Genomic DNA, 22,748 nt, shown 5'->3' with positions numbered 1-22,748 from the left:
AAAAACAAACAAAATCTTCCTTGAAAATTGCTGATAACGTGTTGTGATTCTATACGAATTTAAAAGTTTTCACATACGAGTTTAGACATGTTTCTAAGTTGAAGAGAAAGTGAGATTGAGATCTTATCCAACTTTCAATTGTTTAGGGAAACCACTTTTAAAAAATCTTTAATCTGTAAAAATGAGTTTTTAAAAAACAAAAACCATAAACCATAACAAAAATATGGTAAACCTTCAAGGTCTTAAATTTTTTGTTAAGCAGAAAAATAACTGTTAAAATTGCAGAAATGGTTTCCGTAGATTGATGATCAGTTTTTGACTTTTTCTTGTGTTTTTTTTTTAATCAATGATCATTTTTTGTTTTAACTTTAATGATCATATTTTATGTTTAACATGAATCGTCTAAAGCAAAAGAGGCCGGTGTAAGAAAACTATCTAGACTGGGCTTTATAGGTGAGATTTTACATTTAATATGTGAGCCCAAATGCATTCATATTTTTTTTGTTTGAAGGTGGAGATGATAATGAAACAAAGAAGAAAAAGCCCTAGTCCAGCACCAACTAACGCTTCTGATTTTTAGGCTATACGTACATAACATAGCGTTTAGAATTTCTAAAGAGGCCCATTGTTAAGATCTGTACAACAAAGGCCCATAAAATTATAGAGCCACCCCTGATGACGTAGGCAAGTCAACGTAAGTATTACTTCTTAATAACTTGGAATCAATTGCTGATAACTTGCTTTTTAATTCTAGGGACCACTTAAATTGAGTGACAGAATTTCAAAACAATGTGAGGTACATAGAAACTGCCATAACAAAAAGACTTCCGTAAAAGCCAAGTCAAGATCTTAGAAAAGTCTCTTTTTTTTTTTTGGGTTACAAATTGTCTTATCCTAGTAGTCTACATATATATAGACCCAATCAGAACTCATATGAATCACAAAAACCACTGAAATATCTTCGCCGGTTATAACCAAAAATGTATGTTACGAGGCGTTTGTCGGAATACCAAAGAAACAGATCGGAGTTGCCGGAAAGTCCAAACTCCGGCGTACTTATAATTCAAGATGAAGAGTCAAGGCCAACTTGTTGCTTCGGATCTTGCTACCGGGCTACACTCAAAGGCTTACCTTTCCCACAGAACGCGAACCTGATTGTATCTGAAAGCCGCATATTTCTTAACCAGACGATTACTTATATAGATCCTGTCGTTTTCATTCCTGTTCTTGATCAACCCTTATCTTCAAACCGTTACTATGTCATTAAACGAGGCGGGAAACACTCAGGGTATGTTATGACTTAAAATTATGCAAAATTTCAACTTTCTTTGTTTTGTGACGTGATTTACAAGGATTTGTTGTGTTGTAGAAAAGCTTCGGCTAATGCGAAAGAGGAAGACAGAGTCCCCTGCTGTTTTTGTTTCAGCTATGTTCCTGAAGCTAAGCCACAAGAAGCAGATCCTAATGACATATATCAGCAATTCCAGATCCATCAAAAACGATCATCATCTCGCTATTACACTGCCACTTCTGTTGCTCCTAACGGGAAACCACCAGAGTTTCTTAAGAGAAAGTATTGGAACGCTGAGTACTCGACATCTGAGGACTTTGGTCTAAAAGATGATGCAAAAGGTATTTACACTGAGATTCGTTCTGAGCTTCCTAGTGATTTTAATACAAGCGTTGTGGTAGGAAAATGGTATGTCCCTTTCATATTTGTGAAGGAAGGAAATGCAAAGGATCAGCTTAAGAGCTCAGCTTATTACAGCATGATTCTTCTACAAAGATGGGAGGAGGTTTACTCTTGTGAAAACGCTTACAACGAAAACCGCGAGGTTGTAGTTGATGTTGAAGTGGAACCAGAAGTTGTGAAGCTTGAGGGACAAGAAATTGGGAAAAATACAAAAAGGGTGGATGAAAATGGGGTTTTTTGGTTTGCGGTTGCAGAGAAGAGGATAGGTTTGAGATCTGTGGTCATGGAGAGGATGAAATGGGAAGAGGAGAGATTCGGGTGGAAGATTGAACCGCAAAGAGCAGTGGTTAAGAAATCTGAGAGATTTAATGGAGGCGGTTCGAATTGGAAGAGTTATAGATGTTATGTGTTGGTGGAGAGCTTTGAATTGAGGAGAAAGGATAAGAGTTTAGTGTTGACATTTGAGTTTAAGCATGTTGATAAGTTGAGAACCAAGTGGGAATCATGAGAGATTTCTTGTATGTTTTAAGCTTTCTTGTGTGTTGTTGAAATCGTTGTTATTCAGTTTCATTTGTGTAAAATAAGCTGATAAAGATTTGGAGTTTTTTTCGTTTGCAAAAACCACTGAAATGTTTGCAAAACAATTAGTTGAAAATCGTTGTGTAATCAGACAGTATGGCGAAAACCTTATTGACAAGCTTTAAAACTAACAAGATAATAAGAAGGAAGTTATCTTACATCTTTCCATAAATTGTGAAATCTAAAATTACGCCAAAATTGTTCAGTGTTTTCAATTAGAATTGAAATGAAATATGAATCTACTGTATGCCAAAAGTTAATTGGTTAAATGTACTATTCCTTTCTCATCCCCTTTTCCTAATATGGATAACATAATAAAACCTAATTGTTATTCAAAATAATTAAATTTTCCTTAAATTGTATATAAAATAAACGTACCAATTTTTACTGATTTTATTTAATTTTATTAATAATTTTATATATTTAAAAGATAAACAAATAGTAAGCAAAACATAAGTAAAACCAGAGAAAAATATAATTGAAAATAGCAAAAATTATAGGCTCAAATTGAAGACATCAAACTTCTCTGTTACTGATGTTAGCTGTAATCTCGTAGCTAATGCAATTAATTTTTCATATTGGCCTAAAGTTTTTTTTGCTAACGCTCATAAAAAAAATCTCATCATATATTTTCATATTGTTTGTGAAGAATTAATAAGATGACTATAAGAGAATGAGAAGAGATTTTTTCCAACTTAAATTCTAAGAAATAATTTTTGTATATGAAAAAATCCTCGTCATATATTTTCATATTGATTGTAAATGTGAGGTGTTCGGTTTTAGGGCAAATGCTTGGAGATACTTGCTCCAAGGCACATAATATTTGACGATCAAACCCCTAGTCATATTCATTTCCTCTGCAATGAGATAAATATTTTCTCTCTTGTATTTGGCTGCAGCCACAAGTAGTTTTGCGTCTCTCTCGAACTCTTTTCAACCCTTCGATTTCACCATGTTTCTGATTTCACAAATGAAATCGATGAGGAAATGAAAAGATATGGGTGGTTTATATAGAACACGTACCGACACAAACAAAATTAACTTCAAGTTTAAGCTCCAACCTTCACTTTTACTAAATTGAAGCTATGATTATACTATAAGTTGTGGTAGTTTTAATTAGTTTTTGGATTTTAAAAGCAAGTTCTATTTCCACGCAATTTCCTAACATTTTACTTTGTCCTCAAAGATAGTTTCTTTTAACCTCAAGTTAACCATTCTATCAAGGAATACCGTGTGATGACAATGCAATAATCACTTAACTCTATGTTGGTGATGTTAGTTGTAATCTCGTAGCTAACGCAATTAATTTTTCATGTTGGCCTAAACTTTTTTTTCTAACGCTAATAAAAATAAAATTCTTTTCATATATTTTCATATTTGCTTTTGATGAATTAATTGTTATTTGATAAATTAATATGAATCAAAAGATTTGTCATATAGACAAAAACAGAATGAAAAACAACTTAAACTCTAAGTTTTGGGTTTGGACTTTGGACTATACTATAAGTTGTGGGGTTTTGAATATTTTTGGATTTTGCAATAAGAAAAGAAATTAAATAAGATGATGAATTGTTTTAGATTGTTACTGAGTTTTTTGTTTTGTTTTTTGTTCTGTCAAATACCAAAGTGATCATGATTGAGAATGGTTAAAATCTTCCAAAAACTATAGCCTCTCAACTTTAGAGGAAAATCACTTTAAAAAAAAAAACTTGAATCGGTAAGAATGAGTTTCTCAAAAACAAAAACCATTACAAAATCTAGCGAACCTTCAACAAACAAGATCATACTCTTCAATTTAAAACTATCTTTCTTATGGAAGAGGTGTTCCTTATTTCCATATCTCATATCTAAAACTAAAACCTTGCTTACTCTGCTGTATAATTTGGAACCCATTAGCAAGCTTTAGAAAACAACGATCTTTAATATTTGCAATCTCTTCAAAGAAAACGAATCTGAAACTTTTTTCTCACTAAGTTTTTCTGGAGAGTAAGAAAAACAAACCCAATTTTCCAATGTAGTAAAAAACGAGAAAATACAGAACAAAACCTCTGTCTCTACAACTAAAACATCTTACAATGAACTCTTTTGCTTTTGATTACCAATTTCTTCCAACCGTTTCCACGTTGCCTCACGTTTTGCGCCAATTTCAGCTTCTTTTGATTCATCTTCTCTAAACTTAGCAAGACAATCCTTAAACAACTCTGCATCAATGTCATTAAAGATCTTCTGCACATTCAACGTCAAGCTATGAACAGCTTGGTTCCAATGCTTCTGAGTGTTTCTCTCCAATGCAGGGAATATGATTGGAAGAATAACTTTCCGGTTCTGCATTATTAGATTCTCGATATGATCGTTGTTCCATAAGAACAAAGCTCTTTCTGCAACCTGCAAAACAAAATAAAAAAAGTCTCAACCTTTTTGTTCTTTCTTGAGCTTGCTTATACAAAGATTCAAGCTTTCGAAATAATCACAAAGCTTTGTTCTTATGGATTCAATCAAAATATCACGCATTTCAATCTTGTAAGAATTGTTCCCATCATTCATGATTCACAGAATTAGCAAACCAAAGGAAAATACAATTACCTGAAAATGGAGACTGTTCAAACACCGAGCAACTTGGCGAAACAATGGGACCATACACCGTTGGAATTCAGGTGGTTGAGTTGCTTCTAATACTTCCTCTAGCTCGTTTAGAAACATGACTTCTTTGGAACTATTTGTGACAGGCCAAGACTTGAGTAGTCCCCTTATAACCGTATCAGCGAGTTTGCAATCTTTTTCCACAAACTGTGTGATACAATAAGACAATTGCTGATGATACATTTGCAAGCTTTTCGGTTTGTGAAGAGGTACCAAAGCTCTAACCAAAAACACTTTATGCTCGTCTTTAAGCGGCAGAGCAAATCCATTGATGATACTTCCCAAAATCTCTAGAAACTCAGCAATCCCATTGTGTTTCTCAGTCTCGAAAACAAACCGATAGAAAATGTTATTAATGGATTTCCTTATGAAAGGACGATGAACCATAAATTTACCGTAGATGCGATGTAGAACGGTCTTAAGACAATCTCTTTCTCTAGGATCCTCTGAATCAAATAAATCAAGTAACCTTGAGACAAAAGATTGGTCAATGTATTTCTTAGCCAGCTTGGTGTCTGTCTCTGGTGAAGCAATAAGCCGCAGGAGAATTTCATAGACAAGCTGCAAGTGAGGCCAAGTAGGATCCATAGAAGGCTCTTCTTCCTCCAAGTCTAACGCATCAATAACTTTATTCTCGCGCGGTTGAGGATTCAAGGTTCTGAATATGTTAACAGAAACCATTCTAACCACTTCTTGAATCACAGTTTCACTAAACTTTCCATTAGGAGAAGCTACATAATCCACAAGCTCAAGCAATGTCTGCCGCTTAATATCCTTTTCCTTAACGTTCTTCGTTGGATCCGAGAAATCGAAAACAACACAGCACAAGCTGAGTTTTCTCACAAACAAGTTCTGTTTCTCTGCATTAGGAACATCTTTGAAACCTGGCAATGCTTCATATGGAGTGAAACCGTTACCATTTCCTTTCAAATTCCCTTCTTTAAACCCTGAATCAGCAGAAGGTTTTACAGGAGGAGCGTTCTGGGTTTGAGAATTACCCGATTTACTGGCGCCATTATCACTACTTTTTGAAGTGGAACTAGATGAAGAAGAATGGTTCTTAGAAGAAGACTTCTTAGGAAGCTTACTCAGAATCTGTTTCCACATAGTGTATTAAACTCAGATTCTTCTTTGTTCATATCCCCAAAACAAACATCTAGAAGAACAATTTCATCAACTCCATCTGAATAACAGAACAAAAAAACAAGAAAAACAGATTAAGAACCTGAAATATTGAAGATATGATACTAAAACACACACAAAGTTAGTTATATCAAGAACCTGAAATGGAGATAAATCCCAAAATTTACCAAATTTATTACAACAAAACCATTTTTTCTTCTTCTTTATTCACTCACGAAACTCAGAAACAGAAAAAAATCACCACTACAAACCATAAAAATCGAAACTTTCGATTCTGATTCTGAAACAAACGCAATCACAAAATCAAAAATCAAGAGAAATCGCACATTACAACACCTCCGATTGCACAAAACAAAGGTCAAAAGTAGGAAAAAAAAAACGATGAATAATGAAATAAAAAAAGCTTACAAAAATTCACATTCAAGTTCTTCTTCCAAAAAAAAACCTCCTTCGATGTTGTTGATTGACTTTGAAATTAAGAATTTGTACCCTTTAGATTTGGCTCAAATCATTGCGAATTGTTGTTATTGTTCTTGATTTTGGTTTTCTTTCTTCTTCTTTGAGATTTGTGACTTCTCGTGATCCAGTTATCTATCATTCTCTCTTCTCCTCCGATGGCTGATCAAACTTTTTTTTCTCAATTCTATTTTAATTTAATTTTAATTGTTTTTTTATTCCCCTTTATTTTAATATTGTTTTTTTTTGTGTGTGTGTTCGGTCTGGCCTGCCAGGTCCACTCCTCCCTCACTTGAATTAGTAATTTTTACAGAATTTTCAAGCTGACAACACTTCAAAATGTTTTAAAATTCCAGATTTTAATTGCCGACCGTAACACTATTATACGACATAGTTTTGAATGTATGTAATAAAATCGGTTATATTGGTTTGGTTTTTCGGTTCAATCTTTCTTGTGTTTAATACAAACTTAATTTCGGTTTATGGTTTTAGTTATTGTTTTGTTCCAAAGAAGAGTGTCTCATTTCTTTTTTGACATTTTCTCCCTTCGAATCTTTGATGCATTTGGTCTTATGGATGCACACAAGATGTAAGTTATATATCAGATGCCAAGGTGATGAAGTTTGATGCATCAAGATACAAACATCACATGCTAATATTTGCAATAACAGATTGACATTACAAAGTTTATATGGCAAAAACATTCAAACCAATTTATATAACCAAAACTTTAAATTTGTAATTATCCTTATCCAAAACCAAATCTCTAGACTAAGATAGAGAAAACCTAACTTAAAGTTAAAACCTTTTTTTTCATTTTGTTCTGAGGGGGCTTTTGTGTTGACGGTGGTGGGAACAAAGGAACATCGTATCCATTCTGTCCGGGAAACACAGCAATGTTCATTTCCGACAAATCTCGTCCTACTGATTTCTACAAAGACGATCATCACAATTCCTCCACCACCAGCACCACACGCGATATGATGATCGATGTACTCACCACTACCAACGAATCAGTAGATCTACAATCTCACCACCACCACAATCACCACAATCATCATCTCCACCAATCTCAGCCACAACAACAGATTCTCCTCGGAGAAAGCAGTGGAGAAGATCACGAAGTTAAAGCACCAAAGAAACGAGCGGAGACATGGGTTCAAGACGAAACTCGTAGCTTAATCATGTTCCGTAGAGGTATGGATGGTTTATTCAATACATCCAAATCTAATAAACATCTCTGGGAACAGATTTCGTCTAAGATGAGAGAAAAAGGGTTTGATCGATCTCCGACTATGTGTACTGATAAATGGAGGAATCTGTTGAAAGAGTTTAAGAAAGCTAAGCATCATGATAGAGGAAATGGATCGGCGAAGATGTCGTATTACAAAGAGATTGAAGATATTCTTAGAGAGAGGAGCAAAAAAGTGACACCACCACAGTATAATAAGAGCCCTAATACACCACCTACATCAGCCAAAGTTGATTCCTTTATGCAATTTACTGATAAAGGTATAAACTTTGGCATCAATTGTAGATTTCTTGATTTGGATTCAGAGAACGTAACTGTGATTATGGTTTTTGTTGCTACTATTTGGGAAAATTCTTATCTGTATCTTAGGCTGAGAAGATACTACATTTTAGAGTAGGTTTCTTATTGTGGTTTTTCAGTTATCTTTAAAGAAGATGATAGTTTTGGTAAATGAATCTGCGTATGTGGATTTTGTGCCTTTAATTTTCTTTTGGCTAAGTGGTAATTTTATCTTTCATTGTAGGTTTTGATGATACGAGCATTTCTTTTGGATCCGTTGAAGGTACTTATCTATCACTATTAGTTTGTTTATTATAGTATCTTGCTATGTATACAAAGAGACGAGCTTTTGTTTGTCTACTGCCTCTTGAAGTTGTCTTTTAAGTTGGTCGAAAACATCTCCCTGAGTGAGCAATAGTAGAGGTATGAACTTGCTTAGTGAAGTGAACATTTGGGACTGAAACAAATAGTAAACATGACTGTGCCGTAGAATTCACAGGCAGTTTCTGTGTTAGATGGTTTAGTTTTGTTTCTAGAGGATGTGTGTGTGTGTGTGTATGTTTGAAAAGTGTATATATATCTATGTTTCAGCTAATGGCAGGCCAGCCTTAAACCTTGAAAGGCGTCTTGATCATGATGGTCATCCTCTTGCAATCACTACAGCAGTTGATGCTGTTGCAGCAAATGGAGTTACTCCTTGGAATTGGAGAGAGACTCCTGGAAACGGCAAGTCCTCAGAAAAAGCTTATATAAACTTAAGCCTCAAAGTTTAATTTTCTATAAGGCTAAAGATATGTTTTTTGAACTGTATGTTTATGTTCCAAGCATGGTGTAATATGTGTAAGAATCCACGTTTTCTCATTTTGAGGTTGCTTCACAGCCTCTGCTCCTCTGCTTGATTTATTCGTTCGGTCTCTTTATAACTGAGTAGAGCTTTTCATTTGTTTCATGTTTATACAAGCAGGTGATGATAGTCATGGTCAGCCTTTTGGTGGTAGGGTCATAACAGTGAAATTTGGTGACTATACAAGAAGAATCGGTGTTGATGGTAGTGCAGAAGCAATCAAAGAGGTAATCAGATCTGCTTTTGGGTTAAGAACTCGAAGGGCTTTTTGGTTAGAAGATGAAGATCAGATTATTCGCTGTCTTGACCGAGACATGCCCTTAGGGAACTATCTACTCCGTCTGGATGATGGTAAGATTAAATTTGCCACTATTCGTATCTTTTGAACTGTGTGTGTGTTTTTTACTGAATTGTCAGTATGCAAAACCCATCTTGCAGGACTGGCCATTAGGGTTTGCCATTATGATGAATCCAACCAATTACCAGTCCATTCAGAAGAGAAAATCTTCTACACTGAAGAAGACTACCGCGAGTTTCTGGCTCGACAGGGATGGTCAAGCCTGCAAGTTGATGGTTTTAGGAACATAGAAAACATGGATGATCTTCAACCTGGTGCTGTGTATCGAGGTGTGAGATGAGGAAATGAGATCACAAAACTTCTTCTCCAATTCTATCAACAGTTATCTGATCAGAAAACAGTCCCCTGTAGATATGATCTCATTCTCTTTATACATTTCTTCTTTTTTTCATGTACTTGCTCAAATATGAAATATCATAACTGGCATTTACCGTACAGACCAAGAAGACCTCAAAATAGATTTTTGGTCTGTTACATTTGTAAGAACAGAACATAAGAGAAGTGAATAAATTGTTCACAATCAGACGAGCGAGTGTTTGTGTGTGGTATCAGAGTCATTCTTCATCCCTTTTATTGTTCTTGTATGAAATGAGTGTGTTCGACCTTGTCAATCTGCAAAGCCAGAGAAACTTTCTGAACTTATACTACTGAGAAAACACTATAATGATTTGATTAACAAACACTAGTATCAAAGAATGTAATTCAACCACTCTCTTGATCCAGGTGAACGGTACAGCCACATCGGTATCAGTAAATGCTCCCAACACAACAAACACACCTTATCCAACCGCCAAGCCGATTAATGTCTCTCTCTCTTACATGTTTCATGGAGACAAGGCAAGCAAGTTATGCTGGAAGCAACTTGTCTCATTATAGCTTGAATCTCCCTCGTGATCTCCTTATTACTTTTCTCCTTTGAGACAGCGTGAAAAGGAGGAAGACAGAATCAAGACAGCATAAACATCACAAACATACAAATGAAACTGAGTTAATTGAAATGTTTATGCATAAATAAACCAACTTCTAGATCTTAAATATCACGTAAGTGGAATAACATTGGTTATAAGCAGATCATCAGGATAAGATTCCAATAGTTAAAGTTTTGCGTCAATAATTGTTTTTGTCGAGAAGGTTTGCATCAATTATTGCATCTTTCTTTCTATCTTTTTTTTTCTTTCTCTTAGAATCGAATTTTAACATATACTTTGATAATGATATATTGTGGTTCTTTTCACTTCACGATTACTTTAGAACATTGTGAATAATGACACTTCAAAATAAAAGGGATAAGATCAGAAATAACATATGAAAATTCCACAAAATCACTACAAATAATTCAGATAATGAAAAAAATACATGTACGTTATGTTATAAAATTCTCAAATATGGTTTTCAGCAAAAATAAATTTGGTTTTTTACTACAAAGTACAAACCAAAGTAAATTGATTTTACAAAGAAAAACGAATTAGAAAATCGTTTTTAAATCATAGAACTTATTCAGTCGAAGAGAATGGCTGACACTTGACGGGTCAGTTATAACTTATAAGTGGACTCTTGGAAATGATCATGAGTTATAGAAAGATCACAAACTTCAATTTATGATATATTGTTGACCTCAGATAATATTTTAGCTATTTATTGGATGTATAAAGATCCATATGAATACCAAAAGAAGGAGTTTTATAACCATTCACCTAACAAAAATGAAATGGAAAAAGAAAAGAGAGCAAATAAGAGGAGGAGAAGAAGAAGACTTTTGGCAAAAGCCAAGAGTCATACCTATTAGTCTATTACATAAGGTGTGATGTTTTTTTTTGCTGTCACATTCCATCTGACCTACCAAAGCTCTCAAAGTGGAGCATCTATTGTGTCTTGGTATAGAGTCACGATTAGATAAATATACAACACCATATGTACTTGTGTCAAATTATAAATATTTGAAACAGTAAGCAACCAGTAATTCGATAAAGACGTCTACAAGCATCTACACATCTAAATTGATTAAAACAAAACACCTTTAAATATAGTGTTTATGAAGTCAAATCTTCACCTTGATTATTCTAAAACAATGGTTGGAGTAATGTTGCTGAATGTTGAGTGAGAATTGACATTTGAGAGTAACTTTCACTATAATGAACTGGATGATAAAGTTGATCCGATAATAATTGAATTTACCATGAATGGTATCACAAGATACATGTATAGAAGACAGTGGTGTTACTTGTTACGCAAAATTAAAAAATGAGCATACTATTGCAGTTACTTTGGATTTATTAAGGAAAATTATGGTTTGACAACAACAATAATACAAAATCTTATGAAAATTAAATAAAAAGAAAAACAAATTTGGCTATTGGCAAAGCTCATTGGCTGTCAAAAGGAATATATACAAAATCTGCTACGTTGCAGTCTTGCGTGCACCGGCCCAGCCCATAGGATTAGAGTATTAAACCTCGAATATTCCATCAGCCTGCGCGTGAATCCAAGCGCCATTAGTTTCCCCAAATCAGTTCTTAATCCTACCCATAAACGATGGGTAAAAATGGTAAATAAGAAAGAAAGTAAAGTACAATATAGTAATATTAATTAGTGAATCTAATCTATTAGCCTTTTTCCCAAGAAAAAATCTCAGCCACTCGATCATATTTTCAATTTTCATCATCACGTTCTTCTTCTCTTTTAAATAACCCTAAATCCTCACCAAACCCAAACCCTCACTCACTATTTTCACATTCTCTTCTCTCTCGATATCATCTAAATCTCTCTCGATCTCAATTTCGCAAAATGGGTAAGCTTCTCGCTCTTGTTGATCTGCGATTCTTCGATTTATTGTTCTTTCGTTGATACTTTTTGAATCTGATCGTAATTTTGGTTTGTGTAGCTGACAAGAAGATCAGAATCGGAATCAACGGTGAGTGTTTTTCTTATCGAATTCCATAAGTTTTTTGGTTAGGTTTAAGTGATTTGGATCTGTAGAAGCTGAGTTTTGAATCTTCGTGAAGGTTTCGGAAGAATCGGTCGTTTGGTTGCTAGAGTTGTTCTTCAGAGGGATGATGTTGAGCTCGTCGCTGTTAACGATCCTTTCATCACCACCGAGTACATGGTTCGTTTCTTCTTCTCTTCGATACTAGTTCGTATCTGGATTTGAGTTAATAGTTTTATCTGAATTTTTGTTAATATACATGATGGTGTGTGCTGTTTATCATATAGATCTGAGAACTTGCTTTGTTGTATTCTTCTTCTATGTTGATTCTCTGTAAATTCGTTTTGACTGATTGTGTATATGGTATCGATTTGTTGCAGACATACATGTTTAAGTATGACAGTGTTCACGGTCAGTGGAAGCACCATGAGCTTAAGGTGAAGGATGACAAAACTCTTCTCTTCGGTGAGAAGCCAGTCACTGTTTTCGGCATCAGGTACATAATCATGGATGATTTTATTATAGTGGTTCTCTGTTATGTTATTGAGAGTTGTGAAATTCTGATTTGTGGTGTTTTATTTTTGAAGGAACCCTGAGGACATCCCATGGGGTGAGGCTGGAGCTGACTTTGTTGTTGAGTCTACTGGTGTCTTCACTGACAAAGACAAGGCTGCTGCTCACTTGAAGGTTTGAACTTGGATCTTTTATATAATAGTCGAGAACTTGTTTATTTAAGATCTATATCATCATCATATTGTTTCATTGTTATTCAGGGTGGTGCTAAAAAGGTTGTCATCTCTGCCCCAAGCAAAGATGCGCCCATGTTCGTTGTTGGTGTCAACGAGCACGAGTACAAGTCTGACCTTGACATTGTTTCCAACGCTAGTTGCACCACTAACTGCCTTGCTCCTCTTGCCAAGGTATCTTTTTCTGTTTCAACCCATAAACTTGTGTAAATTGTTCTGAATTCTGAATTTTAAGTTGAATCATTTCTCTTACAGTTGCAATCTATTTGTGCAGGTTATTAATGACAGGTTTGGCATTGTTGAGGGACTCATGACCACTGTCCACTCTATCACTGGTACGTATTTATATTTGGTTTCATTGGGTTGATTCTTGAAAATATGTATATTTGACTCAATAGTAACTGTTGTTTTGGTGATCAGCTACTCAGAAGACAGTTGATGGTCCATCAATGAAGGACTGGAGAGGTGGAAGAGCTGCTTCCTTCAACATTATTCCTAGCAGCACTGGTGCCGCCAAGGTATCATTTCAGCCTCTTATTTGTTTTAATTGATTTTGATTGAGAAATTATGTTGAATCTGATTTTTGTATCATGGTTGTTGATAGGCTGTTGGGAAAGTGTTGCCATCCCTCAATGGAAAATTGACCGGAATGTCTTTCCGTGTTCCAACCGTTGATGTCTCAGTTGTTGATCTCACCGTTAGACTTGAGAAAGCTGCAACATACGACGAAATCAAGAAGGCCATCAAGTGAGAACCATCAAGGACCCTCAGTCCTAACCATATCATATTAGAATTTATTGGGTACTTACAAAAGATTTTGGTTAAAACTTTTCAGGGAGGAATCTGAAGGCAAAATGAAGGGAATTTTGGGATACACTGAGGATGATGTTGTGTCTACCGACTTTGTTGGTGACAACAGGTATAAAAAATATTGTCTGTAGAGTGATATACAGTTTTCTGATCTTATAAATGGCGAGAGCAAATAATTGAAATATTGGGTTTGTGTTTATAGGTCAAGCATTTTCGATGCCAAGGCTGGGATTGCATTGAGCGACAAGTTTGTGAAGTTGGTGTCATGGTACGACAACGAATGGGGTTACAGTTCTCGTGTCGTTGACCTTATCGTTCACATGTCAAAGGCCTAAGCTTACACCGGCGAGAGTTTGTGTGTGGTTGAGTTCGTACTGTTCTGAATAAAAAAAAGGAGAAAAGAAAACTCGAGTTGTTATGTTTTTTCACTGATTCCATGCGCAGTCATGAGAGTTTGTAGCTTTTGTCTTTTTGCTTTCTCTTAATGTTTCCCTGCTTTATTTACTGAAACCATTGGTTTGGTTTTTTATGTTAATTAAGTTTTTAGTTCATTACTTTCTCGTGCTAACTCAAACCCAACTGGCAACTGGAACATTGAACGTCCTCTTCTCGTATTTTTAATAGTCTATTTGTACTTGAGCTTCTCCACCAAAATGGTTCTTCCTAGTCATATAGCTCACATTAGGTCAATCATCTTCGATTGAAAGCAAAAGTTACTGAGACGGATTTATTGGTTGATAAGCATCGCCACATTGTTTTTTAACGAATCAGCCAAGTTTGTTGAAACGGAGGATCAAAAATTGGAATTTAGTATTTCCTTGCAATTGCGAAGATCCAATTTTTTGGTTGACATCATTGTAAAATGATTGATATTATAATTTTATTTGCATGCTAACTTTTAAAGTTAATAGGAAACTCGTATTTTCAATAGTGACATGTTATTGCATGTGATAATACGATTATTTTATTACTTTATTAGTCGTAAATGAAGAGTAACATGCCACTATTGAAATGGTACTCATGAGATCACACGCTAGTTATTAAAGGAACATAGAAGTAAAGAAGGTTTTTATTGCAACATCAAAGAGAACAAAAACCACACATCAGTTGTAATGATACATCAAAGTTATATATATGACAATGTAACTTTTATTATTAAATAACGCATTCAAGAACACTTTTTCTGCAGTTCTTCACAAAGCACACGCATAATTCTAGAATTTCAAACCGGAACCTTTGAGTTTCTCCTCGACGATCATATCGATTTTATTTACCATTTCAGAGGTCATATAACTCTTCCAGTCACCAACTTGTCCTTTACGGAAATAAGTCTTGTAATCTACTCCACCCAAGGATCCAGTTTTGTTGATCTCCAAACTGCTTAAATTACTTAGAGAGCAAAGTTCCAAGATCTTGTCTACAGTTCCGCTATCTTCCTCTTCCTTAGTGAATGGACAATCCAAGAACTCTGCAAGTCTCTTGACCTGAGTACGAGGCTCCGCTTTCAACTCCTCGTACCTCATGAAAAGAAAATGCTTAGGATCTTCCAAGCTGCCTCGCCAATAGCTCTGTGCATGGTCCCAAAAGGGACCGTGTAGGGTAACTCCGTTGCAGAATGACTCAAATATAGCCTTGAAAGAATAATTCTCCGCTCGAATGATCTTTTCATTTTGGCTAAAATCTCCCCATTCTACTCCCTTGTTGGCATTGAGGAAACACCAAAGTGACACCAACACGTCTTTCACGTTCCTGCACACGTACACTACCTTGCAAGGAGACTTCTTCAAGGGTAGTTTAAGCGCGTCCAAGGACATATGAGTTGAGAACAATCTCGGAGATGATGATGATGATGATGATGATAAGAACTTGGTCAAGTCCGGTTTTGAGCTGTTGAGATACAGATCTAGCTCGAGGTACGGTACTATCTCATGAGGGTTATGAGATAGCAGAGGATGATGATGATCTTCTAACGAGTGTTTTGATCGTTGAACGAGTGCAAATGTGAGTGCTTTGAGCCAAGTCGTGCCCGATTTGTAGAAAGAAGCAACAACTATATCGGTTTCTTGTGGCTGAAAACTCGAGTGTATATTGGGGATTGATTGGAGAACGTCTTCGTAGTACCAATATCCTTGGTACTTGAAAAGCTTGTTCCCAAGGTAATCTATCTCCCAAGGAAGTGAAGAGATCAAAATTTTGGTTTCTTCGCTTTGATTTTCTTCTTCTTCTTCTTCTTCTTCCCTCAAGTTCCTTAGAATATCTTTCTCATCCATTTTTTTTGGTTCTTGTTTTGTTAAGTGAACATTTTAGTTGATTTTAAAGTGCTAAACTTAAATGCAGCATTTTACTAATATAAAATTACGCTCCATTATTGACCTTATATACATAGAACAAAATAATGTTATAATCTTCGACTTTTTTCTAACAAATATTAACCAATCATGTCACTAAGAAATTAAAAAATACTAGTATATAGGAATCTAGTCCATTGTATATATCGTAAACATGGACACTTCACCAACGAACATGCATGGGGTCTTTTTATAAGGTTCTTTATACCGAAACCATTGTTTTGGTTTTTATGATAATTGAGTTAGTTTTGTGGCTTTTCCGTTCAACTAAAAGTCTCATTATGTCAACTGCTATTAAACCGGCGCACATGGCATGTTTTATGAAATTAAGGTCAATTGGACTCCAACTTTTCAATTATTAAAAAAAAAGAAAAATGATTGTTGTATGCCTTGGCGAAGAAGAAAAGCCGCTAGCTTTATTCATTATCAAACGAAACAAAAACAACAACACATCACTAAGAATCTTAAACTCTTAACCTTACATCAAAGTAACTTTTATTACATTGCATACAAGAAAAGAACAAACCAGCATTATTAGGTTTGAGATTAAACCTGTTCCCACACATATACATAGAGATATGAACTCTACAATTTCAAACCAGAGCCTTGAAGTTTCTCCTCAACAATCATGTCGATTTTGTTTTCCATTTCAGGAGTCATATAACTCTTCCAATCACCAACTTCCCCTTTACGGAAAAAACTCTTGAAACTTACTCCTTCCGACAAGCTTCCTGTTTTGTTGATCTCCAAACCGCTAAGGTTTCTTAGAGAACAAAGTTCCAAGATCTTGTCTACACCTCCACTATCTTCTTCTTCCTTTGTGAATGGACAATCTAAGAACTCTGCAAGTCTCTTGATTTGCACACGAGGCTCCGTCTTCAACTCCTCGTACCTCAAGAAAAGCACATGCTTAGGATCTTCCAAGCTTCCTCTCCAATAGCCTAACACATTTTCCCATAAGGGACCGCATAAGTTAACTCCGCTACATAAAGACTCGAACAAAGCCTCGAGACTTAAATTGTTTTCTCCACTCATGGAGTTTTCGAAACACCAAAGTGATACCAATACGTCTTTCACGTTCCTGCACACGTACACGATCTTGCAAGGAGACTCTTTCAACGGTACTTTAAGCGCATCAAAGGACATGTGGGTTGAGAACAATCTCGGAGATGATGATGGCAACTTGGTCAAATCCGGTTTCGAGCTTTTGAGATAAAGATCGAGCTCGAGGTACGGCACTAGCTCATGAGGATTATGAGTTAGCAGAGGATGATTGTCTGAAGTGTGTTTTGATCTTTGCGCGAGTGCGAATGTGAGTGCCTTGAGCCAAGTCGTACCCGATTTGGGGAAAGAAGCAACAATTATATCCGTTTCTTGTGGCTGAAAGTTTTTGTTGAAATTGAGGATTGCTTGGAGAATATCTTTGTCGTACCAACATCCTTGGTACTTGTACAACTTGGTCCCTGAGCAATCTATGTCTGAAGGAAGTGAAGAGATCAAACTTTTGGTTTCTTCACTTTGGTTTTCTTCTTCTTCTTCTTCTTCTTCCTTCAAGTTCCTTGGAATATCTTTCTCACCCATTTTTGTTTTTGCTTTTGTGTCGAGTGTTGTGACTTATTGCAATCGCAAAATTACTATTTATAGTGTTGGATGTTAACGTAGTAGTTGATCAAACACTCACGTTACACACGTTGAAAGCTGATGTGTACAAAACATGTGATCTTTCATATCTTGAGAGATCCTTTATAACGTTCATGAAATAACGTGGTGGTTGATTTATTTTTTTCAACCCGTAATATAAGATTGTTAAATTACAAACATACAAAAGTCCAACTAACTTATATTTGGATTTTAGCCTCAAAAACAAAACTTGTATTTGGTGGCATAAGAGGCATAATATCAAGTTGATAAGACATTTTGTTTTGTATACCAATAAAGTGATCTTGAAATCTTGAGTGATCGAAGTTGGTGGCATGAAACGATTTCTAGCAATTCGAAACTGGCAACGTGATTTGTAAATTGTTGTAAGAAAATGTTAACTACTACAAATTCTTTCCTTTTTTTTCTTTTAATACAAATTCATTGACCTGAAGTTTCCGGTTCTACATCGCAGAAAGTTGTTTACAGCTAATTTCGGTGATGGAAAAGTCTAATCTTGACAAAAAAAACTTCTCTATAAGATTACATAAAATGTTCTTGAAATTCTTCTTCTTCAACAAGAAGTATTTTGAAGCGCTTCAGCTAGCAATAGACAAAACACAAAGAGCAAAAGTGTGGGGATTATTAACTTGCAAGTTCGGCAATCACGACAAATTAAACTAGTGTAAACTTATTTACTAATACAGTACATATTTACTAATTACCCCATCAATGAAGATGAAATTAGCTTTACAGATAACTAAACAGTTAAAAATTAAAACTAAAAGATTTTCTGCTGCCGGGCTTTAAACCCGGAAAGGTCATCAACAAAGATGTATTTACCCTTTGTGCTACAGCGGATATTTGGTTAAATCATACATATTTACTAATATATACAATAACTAGAGACAGATAATTAGAAAATTTAAAATTAAATAAAAAAACTTTTACACTGCCTTTGAACCTAATAAGTTCAACAATGAAGATGAATTTAGCCTTTGTGCTACAACATGTTTTTTGTAAAATCATGAATATTTATTAATCTATACAATATCGAAAGACATATAATTAAAAAGTTTGAAACTAAAAAGTGGTTTTCTACTGCCGGATTTTGAAATTTAAACCCGATAAATTCAGCAATTATGATGAGTATAGCTTTTTTGTGATACTGCGGAATTTTGTTACGCAATAAGAAATTTACTAATATATACAATATTGAAATGGATTGTTTGAAAAAAAAAAAAAAAAAGTTTTCCCTTGTCGAATAACGAATCCAAAACATTGGCAATCAAGAAAATTTAACTAGTGTGCTATATGGGATCTTTTGTTAACTCGCCGATATTGTTGTCCATTTCAGTAGTCATATACTTCTTGTGACCCATTCCATTCATGATCTTGTTGACCTCTTAAAAGCTCAGATTACAAAAGTATAAAACCTCTTCTTCTTTTGCGGTAAATGGACAACTCAAGAACTCAGCAAGCTTATTCAGCTGAGCACAAGGCTCTTTGTAAACTGCTTTAAGAAATTCAAATTCCTATACGTCAACAGTGTGAGGGTTCCGCTTCCACATTGCAGAATGTTCTTCACAACAAATTCCGGTAATGGAAAAAGTTTAAGCTTGACAAAAGCTCTACAAGATTACATAAAATGTTCTTCGTCACGAAGGATGTTGAAGCTCTTCAGTTCTCTCAAGATCCTCTGTAATTCCTCTGTTCGAGGATGCTTCTCTCCCGAAGAATAAAACTTCACTAAACCATCATCGGTCTCAATCCAGCTAACACCTGCTTCTTTCTTAAACCCTGTGTCTCTCATAGCAACTTTTAGCCTTGCAGCATCATCAAATCTTCCTGCATCTCCATATATGTTTGAGAGCATAACGAAATTAGCCGGGTTTCTTGGTTCAAGCTTGATCAACTCTTCAAGCGCAACTTCGCCAATGTCCACCTTCTTATAAACCTTTGAAGCTCCAAGAAGAGTAGCCCATATAACAGCATCCGCTTTTACCGGCATTTTGTTTATAAACTCAACAGCTTGTGTTAAAAATCCAGCCCGTGATAGTAAATCCACTACACAACCGCAATGCTCAATCTCAGGCATTATTGAGAAATCAGTAAACATGGAATTGAAATAAGCCAAGCCATCTTCAACCAAACCCATGTGTTTACAGGCACATAAAACACCGACGAATGTTACCTTGTCCGGACTAATTCCGGAATTTTTCATCTCATGGAATAAATTTAAGGCCTCAGTTCCATGTCCATGTGCAGCTAAACCGTTGATCATGGTATTCCAACTTATCAAATCTCTTCTCTTTATGCCTTTGAAGACTTCCATAGCTATCTCTATAGCTCCGCATTTTCCATACATATCAATCAAAGCATTCTTAACATTAACATCTACCTTATTGTAACCAAGAGTTTCTCCATACTTATGTACCCATTTCCCGAAATCAAAAGCTCCTAACTTTGCACAAGCGGATAAAACTAAAGTCATTGTTGCATCGTTAGGAACAACACTCCCTTCATCTACCATTCTCTTAAAAGAACCCAACACTTCAGAAACCCGCCCATTTTGAGCATATCCCTTGATCAAACCATTCCAAGAGAACACATTTCTCTCTGGCATATCATCAAAAACCCTTTCACATGCTTCCATATCTCCAATATTTGCATAACCCTCTAAAACCGTATTCCACGACATGACATCCCTACAAGGCATTTGATCAAAAAGACTCCTAGCCTCTAACATATTCCCCATTTCAATATAACCAGATATCATAGTGTTCCACAACACAATATCTCTCTCAGGCGACAAATCAAAATAGCGTCGAGCAGAGACTAAGTCCTTATTCAAAAGATACCCATTGATCATCGAAGTCCAAAGAACTACATTTTTCTCAACCATCTCACAAAACACCTTATTCGCCGATGCTATCACTCCTGCACATGAGTAAATCTCAATCAACTTAGTTCCTAAATAAGCATTTGACCTAAACCCTGTTTTTATTGAAAAACACTGTAACTCCTCTCCCTGTCTAAGATCCTTAACCATCACGCAAGCTTTTAAAACTACGGGAAGAGTAAAACAATTGGGCATCACATCAAAGCTTCTCATTCTCTTGAACAACAACAAAACTTCAAAAGACAAATCTTTTTGTGCATACCCATTAAACATAGCATTCCAAACAGAAACATTTGGTTGAGAGATTCTGTCGAACACTTGGCGTGCGTAATCAATTCTCGTGATTCGGCAACAAGCAGCGACGAGTCTCGGAGCGACGTAATCATTCTGTAGTAACTCGTGACATACGGTTTGAGATTGAATTTGAAGAAGCTGTTTCTGGGTTTTACATGATTCCAAGAAAGAGATGAACTTTTCTTCCAATAGCCTCTTTGGTGACTTAGAAGCTGAAACTAGAGAAACTCTCGCAATTTTCGATATTCAGGAACAAACGTAACAGATTTGTCACGAGAAAATACAAAAAGATTGAGTCTTTCCCCAGAGAATTTGATGAAAGCTCCCAATGAAACTGTTTCGATTTGGCGCCTTTAGTTCACAATCAGATTCCCAAAGTGGAGGCTTTGAAGACAAAGTCAATACCTTCTCAATTACTTAGAAGGTTAGGTAATTATTTGCTCCTTCTGTAGGAAAATTAGAAATTGTGTAGTAGTATTTTTTTACCATTCGATTCTAACTAACGAGAAAAAAGAGAGTTAATTTTTTTATTATCACTTGTTGATTTCAATGGATTGATGATTGATATGTGTGTTTACTCAATTTTCCATAAAATTTTAAATCTGTCCAAATCATATCCAATTTTTAGTTTTGTGTTTTTTTCAGAGATTAGCCAATACTTTTGTATACCGAAACTACGCGTATCTTATACTAAACCCAAACTATCCAGCCTAGGGAACTCTGAAATTGCATTACTTAAAACATACCTAAAATAAACAGCCCTATACATATCTATAAAAAGTTAAGTAAATGTATGCTTATAGAGGTGTGTAATAGAGATGGGCGGTGTCATTGTTTAGGAACAGCAGATGCAGCCTATTCTAATAATATAGCAATCGGTAATTGAACCCTAACTTTCTTTTTATTGGCATAAATAGTAAAAGTTTTGCTTTCCTTTTGAAACACATCTAATTTTCTTAGCCCCTACTTAGTACTTACCCGTTTCCCTCTTATTTAAACAAGTATCATGTTTTCCATTTTTGCTATTTTCATGAGATTCAGGGATATTTACTTGAATTGGTATGCTCTAGAATATAGATAGATGCACACCTATATCATGTGATGTTATGTCACTGCTTAAATGATTTTAATTTTTATGTATGTGCTTACATAGGGAGCTAGTATGCATTTATTTTTGTTTTTTTGTTGTTTATATGCAACACACTGATGTATATATATATCAAGGTTGATGTGAATGATTGATGATCACTACATATGTTTATTAGATTCATCTTGTCACATTGTTACATTTACATGCATGTTAATTTTTCTCAGAAGGAACAAAGAGAGTTATTACTTATTTTACCTCTATAGTTTGTTCACACTATATTCACAAGTAAAAGGAATGGGTACATGTGTGAATACACTCATATTATTATATACATATATAGGAGTAGGGTAGAGTTGAAATTGAGGAGTAAAGCTATGAAATGGTAAAAGCTGATTTAAGGGAATAGGGTTTGTAATCGACAGACTGAAACAAAAGAAACTTAACTGCATCAATGAGTCCTTCCACAGTTGTGTCTATGACTCAGACCAATTTAACTTTTTAATAATCGTAACTTATTCTCTCATACACATATCTATATTGATCCACTCAATCTCTCTCCCTTCGCTTTCTGATTATTTATTTATTTTTATATATACATATATATGCCTCTTGGGAAGACTGTAAATACACTCTAGGGTTTAGCCTTCTTTCACAAAACCATGATATGTTTCTTCTTTTCATGTTTGACTCTTTTTTTCTCCTTTTATCACACAAACATGCTTGAGCTTGATATCATACATATCTCTTCTCTCT

The 22,748-nt window shown here is 35.2% G+C and overlaps 7 protein-coding genes and 2 long non-coding RNA genes across 14 annotated transcripts; 3 read left to right on the top strand and 6 right to left on the bottom strand.

The window, feature by feature from the left end:
* Nucleotides 1–937: 937 nt before the first annotated feature.
* Nucleotides 938–2,422, top strand: AT1G13470 (hypothetical protein (DUF1262)). The gene is made up of 2 exons (NM_101217.4): nucleotides 938–1,288; nucleotides 1,370–2,422. The coding sequence occupies exons 1-2, from the start codon at nucleotides 981–983 to the stop codon at nucleotides 2,199–2,201; spliced, it is 1,140 nt and encodes a 379-aa protein (NP_172804.2). The 5' UTR covers nucleotides 938–980; the 3' UTR covers nucleotides 2,202–2,422.
* Nucleotides 2,423–4,073: 1,651 nt separating this feature from the next.
* On the bottom strand, nucleotides 4,074–6,756 carry AT1G13460 (Protein phosphatase 2A regulatory B subunit family protein). Of its 2 annotated transcripts, none has more exons than NM_202087.2 (3): nucleotides 6,464–6,756; nucleotides 4,856–6,095; nucleotides 4,074–4,657 (listed from the first exon to the last, which is right to left on the bottom strand). In NM_202087.2, the coding sequence occupies exons 2-3, from the start codon at nucleotides 6,017–6,019 to the stop codon at nucleotides 4,343–4,345; spliced, it is 1,479 nt and encodes a 492-aa protein (NP_973816.1). In that variant the 5' UTR covers nucleotides 6,020–6,095; nucleotides 6,464–6,756; the 3' UTR covers nucleotides 4,074–4,342. The 2 variants fall into 2 exon arrangements, with proteins under 2 accessions (NP_973816.1, NP_172803.1); NM_101216.2 differs by having other exon boundaries at nucleotides 6,545–6,756.
* Nucleotides 6,757–7,169: 413 nt separating this feature from the next.
* Nucleotides 7,170–9,792, top strand: GT-1 (Homeodomain-like superfamily protein; the record flags this gene model as incomplete). Of its 4 annotated transcripts, NM_101215.4 has the most annotated exons (5): nucleotides 7,264–8,023; nucleotides 8,287–8,325; nucleotides 8,634–8,768; nucleotides 9,007–9,237; nucleotides 9,325–9,792. In NM_101215.4, the coding sequence occupies exons 1-5, from the start codon at nucleotides 7,408–7,410 to the stop codon at nucleotides 9,522–9,524; spliced, it is 1,221 nt and encodes a 406-aa protein (NP_172802.2). In that variant the 5' UTR covers nucleotides 7,264–7,407. The 4 variants fall into 4 exon arrangements, with proteins under 4 accessions (NP_001318993.1, NP_172802.2, NP_001117279.1 ...); NM_001123807.2 differs by having other exon boundaries at nucleotides 8,634–9,237; NM_001332067.1 differs by lacking the exons at nucleotides 9,007–9,237; nucleotides 9,325–9,792 and having other exon boundaries at nucleotides 7,170–8,023; nucleotides 8,634–8,815.
* Nucleotides 9,594–10,280, bottom strand: AT1G13448. Its single transcript, NR_139742.1, has 2 exons — nucleotides 9,952–10,280; nucleotides 9,594–9,856 (listed from the first exon to the last, which is right to left on the bottom strand). It is a non-coding gene; the product is annotated as an other RNA (long non-coding RNA).
* Nucleotides 10,281–10,749: 469 nt separating this feature from the next.
* AT1G05013 lies at nucleotides 10,750–10,997 on the bottom strand. Its single transcript, NR_138819.1, has one exon. It is a non-coding gene; the product is annotated as an other RNA (long non-coding RNA).
* A 647-nt stretch (nucleotides 10,998–11,644) lies between these two features.
* On the top strand, nucleotides 11,645–14,446 carry GAPC2 (glyceraldehyde-3-phosphate dehydrogenase C2). 2 transcript variants are annotated; one of them, NM_101214.4, is made up of 11 exons: nucleotides 11,645–12,032; nucleotides 12,126–12,155; nucleotides 12,247–12,347; nucleotides 12,548–12,663; nucleotides 12,755–12,854; nucleotides 12,941–13,087; nucleotides 13,188–13,248; nucleotides 13,334–13,431; nucleotides 13,518–13,660; nucleotides 13,749–13,832; nucleotides 13,926–14,446. In NM_101214.4, exons 1-11 carry the CDS (start codon nucleotides 12,029–12,031, stop codon nucleotides 14,056–14,058), a joined length of 1,017 nt encoding a protein of 338 aa, NP_172801.1. In that variant the 5' UTR covers nucleotides 11,645–12,028; the 3' UTR covers nucleotides 14,059–14,446. The 2 variants fall into 2 exon arrangements, with proteins under 2 accessions (NP_172801.1, NP_001077530.1); NM_001084061.1 differs by having other exon boundaries at nucleotides 11,876–12,032; nucleotides 12,941–13,017; nucleotides 13,202–13,248; nucleotides 13,926–14,327.
* Nucleotides 14,447–14,742: 296 nt separating this feature from the next.
* On the bottom strand, nucleotides 14,743–16,023 carry ST4C (sulfotransferase 4C). The gene has a single exon (NM_101213.3). The coding sequence runs from the start codon at nucleotides 15,991–15,993 to the stop codon at nucleotides 14,938–14,940; it is 1,056 nt and encodes a 351-aa protein (NP_172800.2). The 5' UTR covers nucleotides 15,994–16,023; the 3' UTR covers nucleotides 14,743–14,937.
* A 432-nt stretch (nucleotides 16,024–16,455) lies between these two features.
* ST4B (sulfotransferase 4B) lies at nucleotides 16,456–17,835 on the bottom strand. The gene has a single exon (NM_101212.3). It carries the CDS (start codon nucleotides 17,650–17,652, stop codon nucleotides 16,657–16,659), a length of 996 nt encoding a protein of 331 aa, NP_172799.1. The 5' UTR covers nucleotides 17,653–17,835; the 3' UTR covers nucleotides 16,456–16,656.
* Nucleotides 17,836–18,887: 1,052 nt separating this feature from the next.
* Nucleotides 18,888–21,288, bottom strand: AT1G13410 (Tetratricopeptide repeat (TPR)-like superfamily protein). The gene is made up of 2 exons (NM_101211.4): nucleotides 20,874–21,288; nucleotides 18,888–20,649 (listed from the first exon to the last, which is right to left on the bottom strand). Exons 1-2 carry the CDS (start codon nucleotides 20,995–20,997, stop codon nucleotides 19,349–19,351), a joined length of 1,425 nt encoding a protein of 474 aa, NP_172798.2. The 5' UTR covers nucleotides 20,998–21,288; the 3' UTR covers nucleotides 18,888–19,348.
* Between the last annotated feature and the right edge of the window lie 1,460 nt (nucleotides 21,289–22,748).

Source organism: Arabidopsis thaliana (assembly GCF_000001735.4).
Source record: "Arabidopsis thaliana chromosome 1 sequence".
NCBI lineage: Eukaryota > Viridiplantae > Streptophyta > Magnoliopsida > Brassicales > Brassicaceae > Arabidopsis > Arabidopsis thaliana.
The sequence above is the reverse complement of the archived record's forward strand: the minus strand, read 5'-3'. Positions and strand labels throughout refer to the sequence as shown.

Excerpts from the sequence above, each read along its gene's own strand:
- AT1G13460 (NM_202087.2), bottom strand. The coding sequence starts at position 6,019 with ATGTGGAAACAGATTCTGAGTAAGCTTCCTAAGAAGTCTTCTTCTAAG. Across the intron at positions 4,658-4,855 it reads TGAACAGTCTCCATTTTCAG|GTTGCAGAAAGAGCTTTGTT; the intron begins GTAATTGTATTT and ends TTTGTTTTGCAG.
- GAPC2 (NM_101214.4), top strand. Across the intron at positions 12,156-12,246 it reads GATCAGAATCGGAATCAACG|GTTTCGGAAGAATCGGTCGT; the intron begins GTGAGTGTTTTT and ends ATCTTCGTGAAG. Across the intron at positions 13,249-13,333 it reads CACTGTCCACTCTATCACTG|CTACTCAGAAGACAGTTGAT; the intron begins GTACGTATTTAT and ends TTTGGTGATCAG.
- ST4C (NM_101213.3), bottom strand. The coding sequence starts at position 15,993 with ATGGATGAGAAAGATATTCTAAGGAACTTGAGGGAAGAAGAAGAAGAA.
- AT1G13470 (NM_101217.4), top strand. The coding sequence starts at position 981 with ATGTATGTTACGAGGCGTTTGTCGGAATACCAAAGAAACAGATCGGAG. Across the intron at positions 1,289-1,369 it reads CGAGGCGGGAAACACTCAGG|AAAAGCTTCGGCTAATGCGA; the intron begins GTATGTTATGAC and ends GTTGTGTTGTAG.
- ST4B (NM_101212.3), bottom strand. The coding sequence starts at position 17,652 with ATGGGTGAGAAAGATATTCCAAGGAACTTGAAGGAAGAAGAAGAAGAA.
- AT1G13410 (NM_101211.4), bottom strand. The coding sequence starts at position 20,997 with ATGATTACGTCGCTCCGAGACTCGTCGCTGCTTGTTGCCGAATCACGA. Across the intron at positions 20,650-20,873 it reads TGGAATGCTATGTTTAATGG|GAGTGATAGCATCGGCGAAT; the intron begins GTATGCACAAAA and ends ACTCATGTGCAG.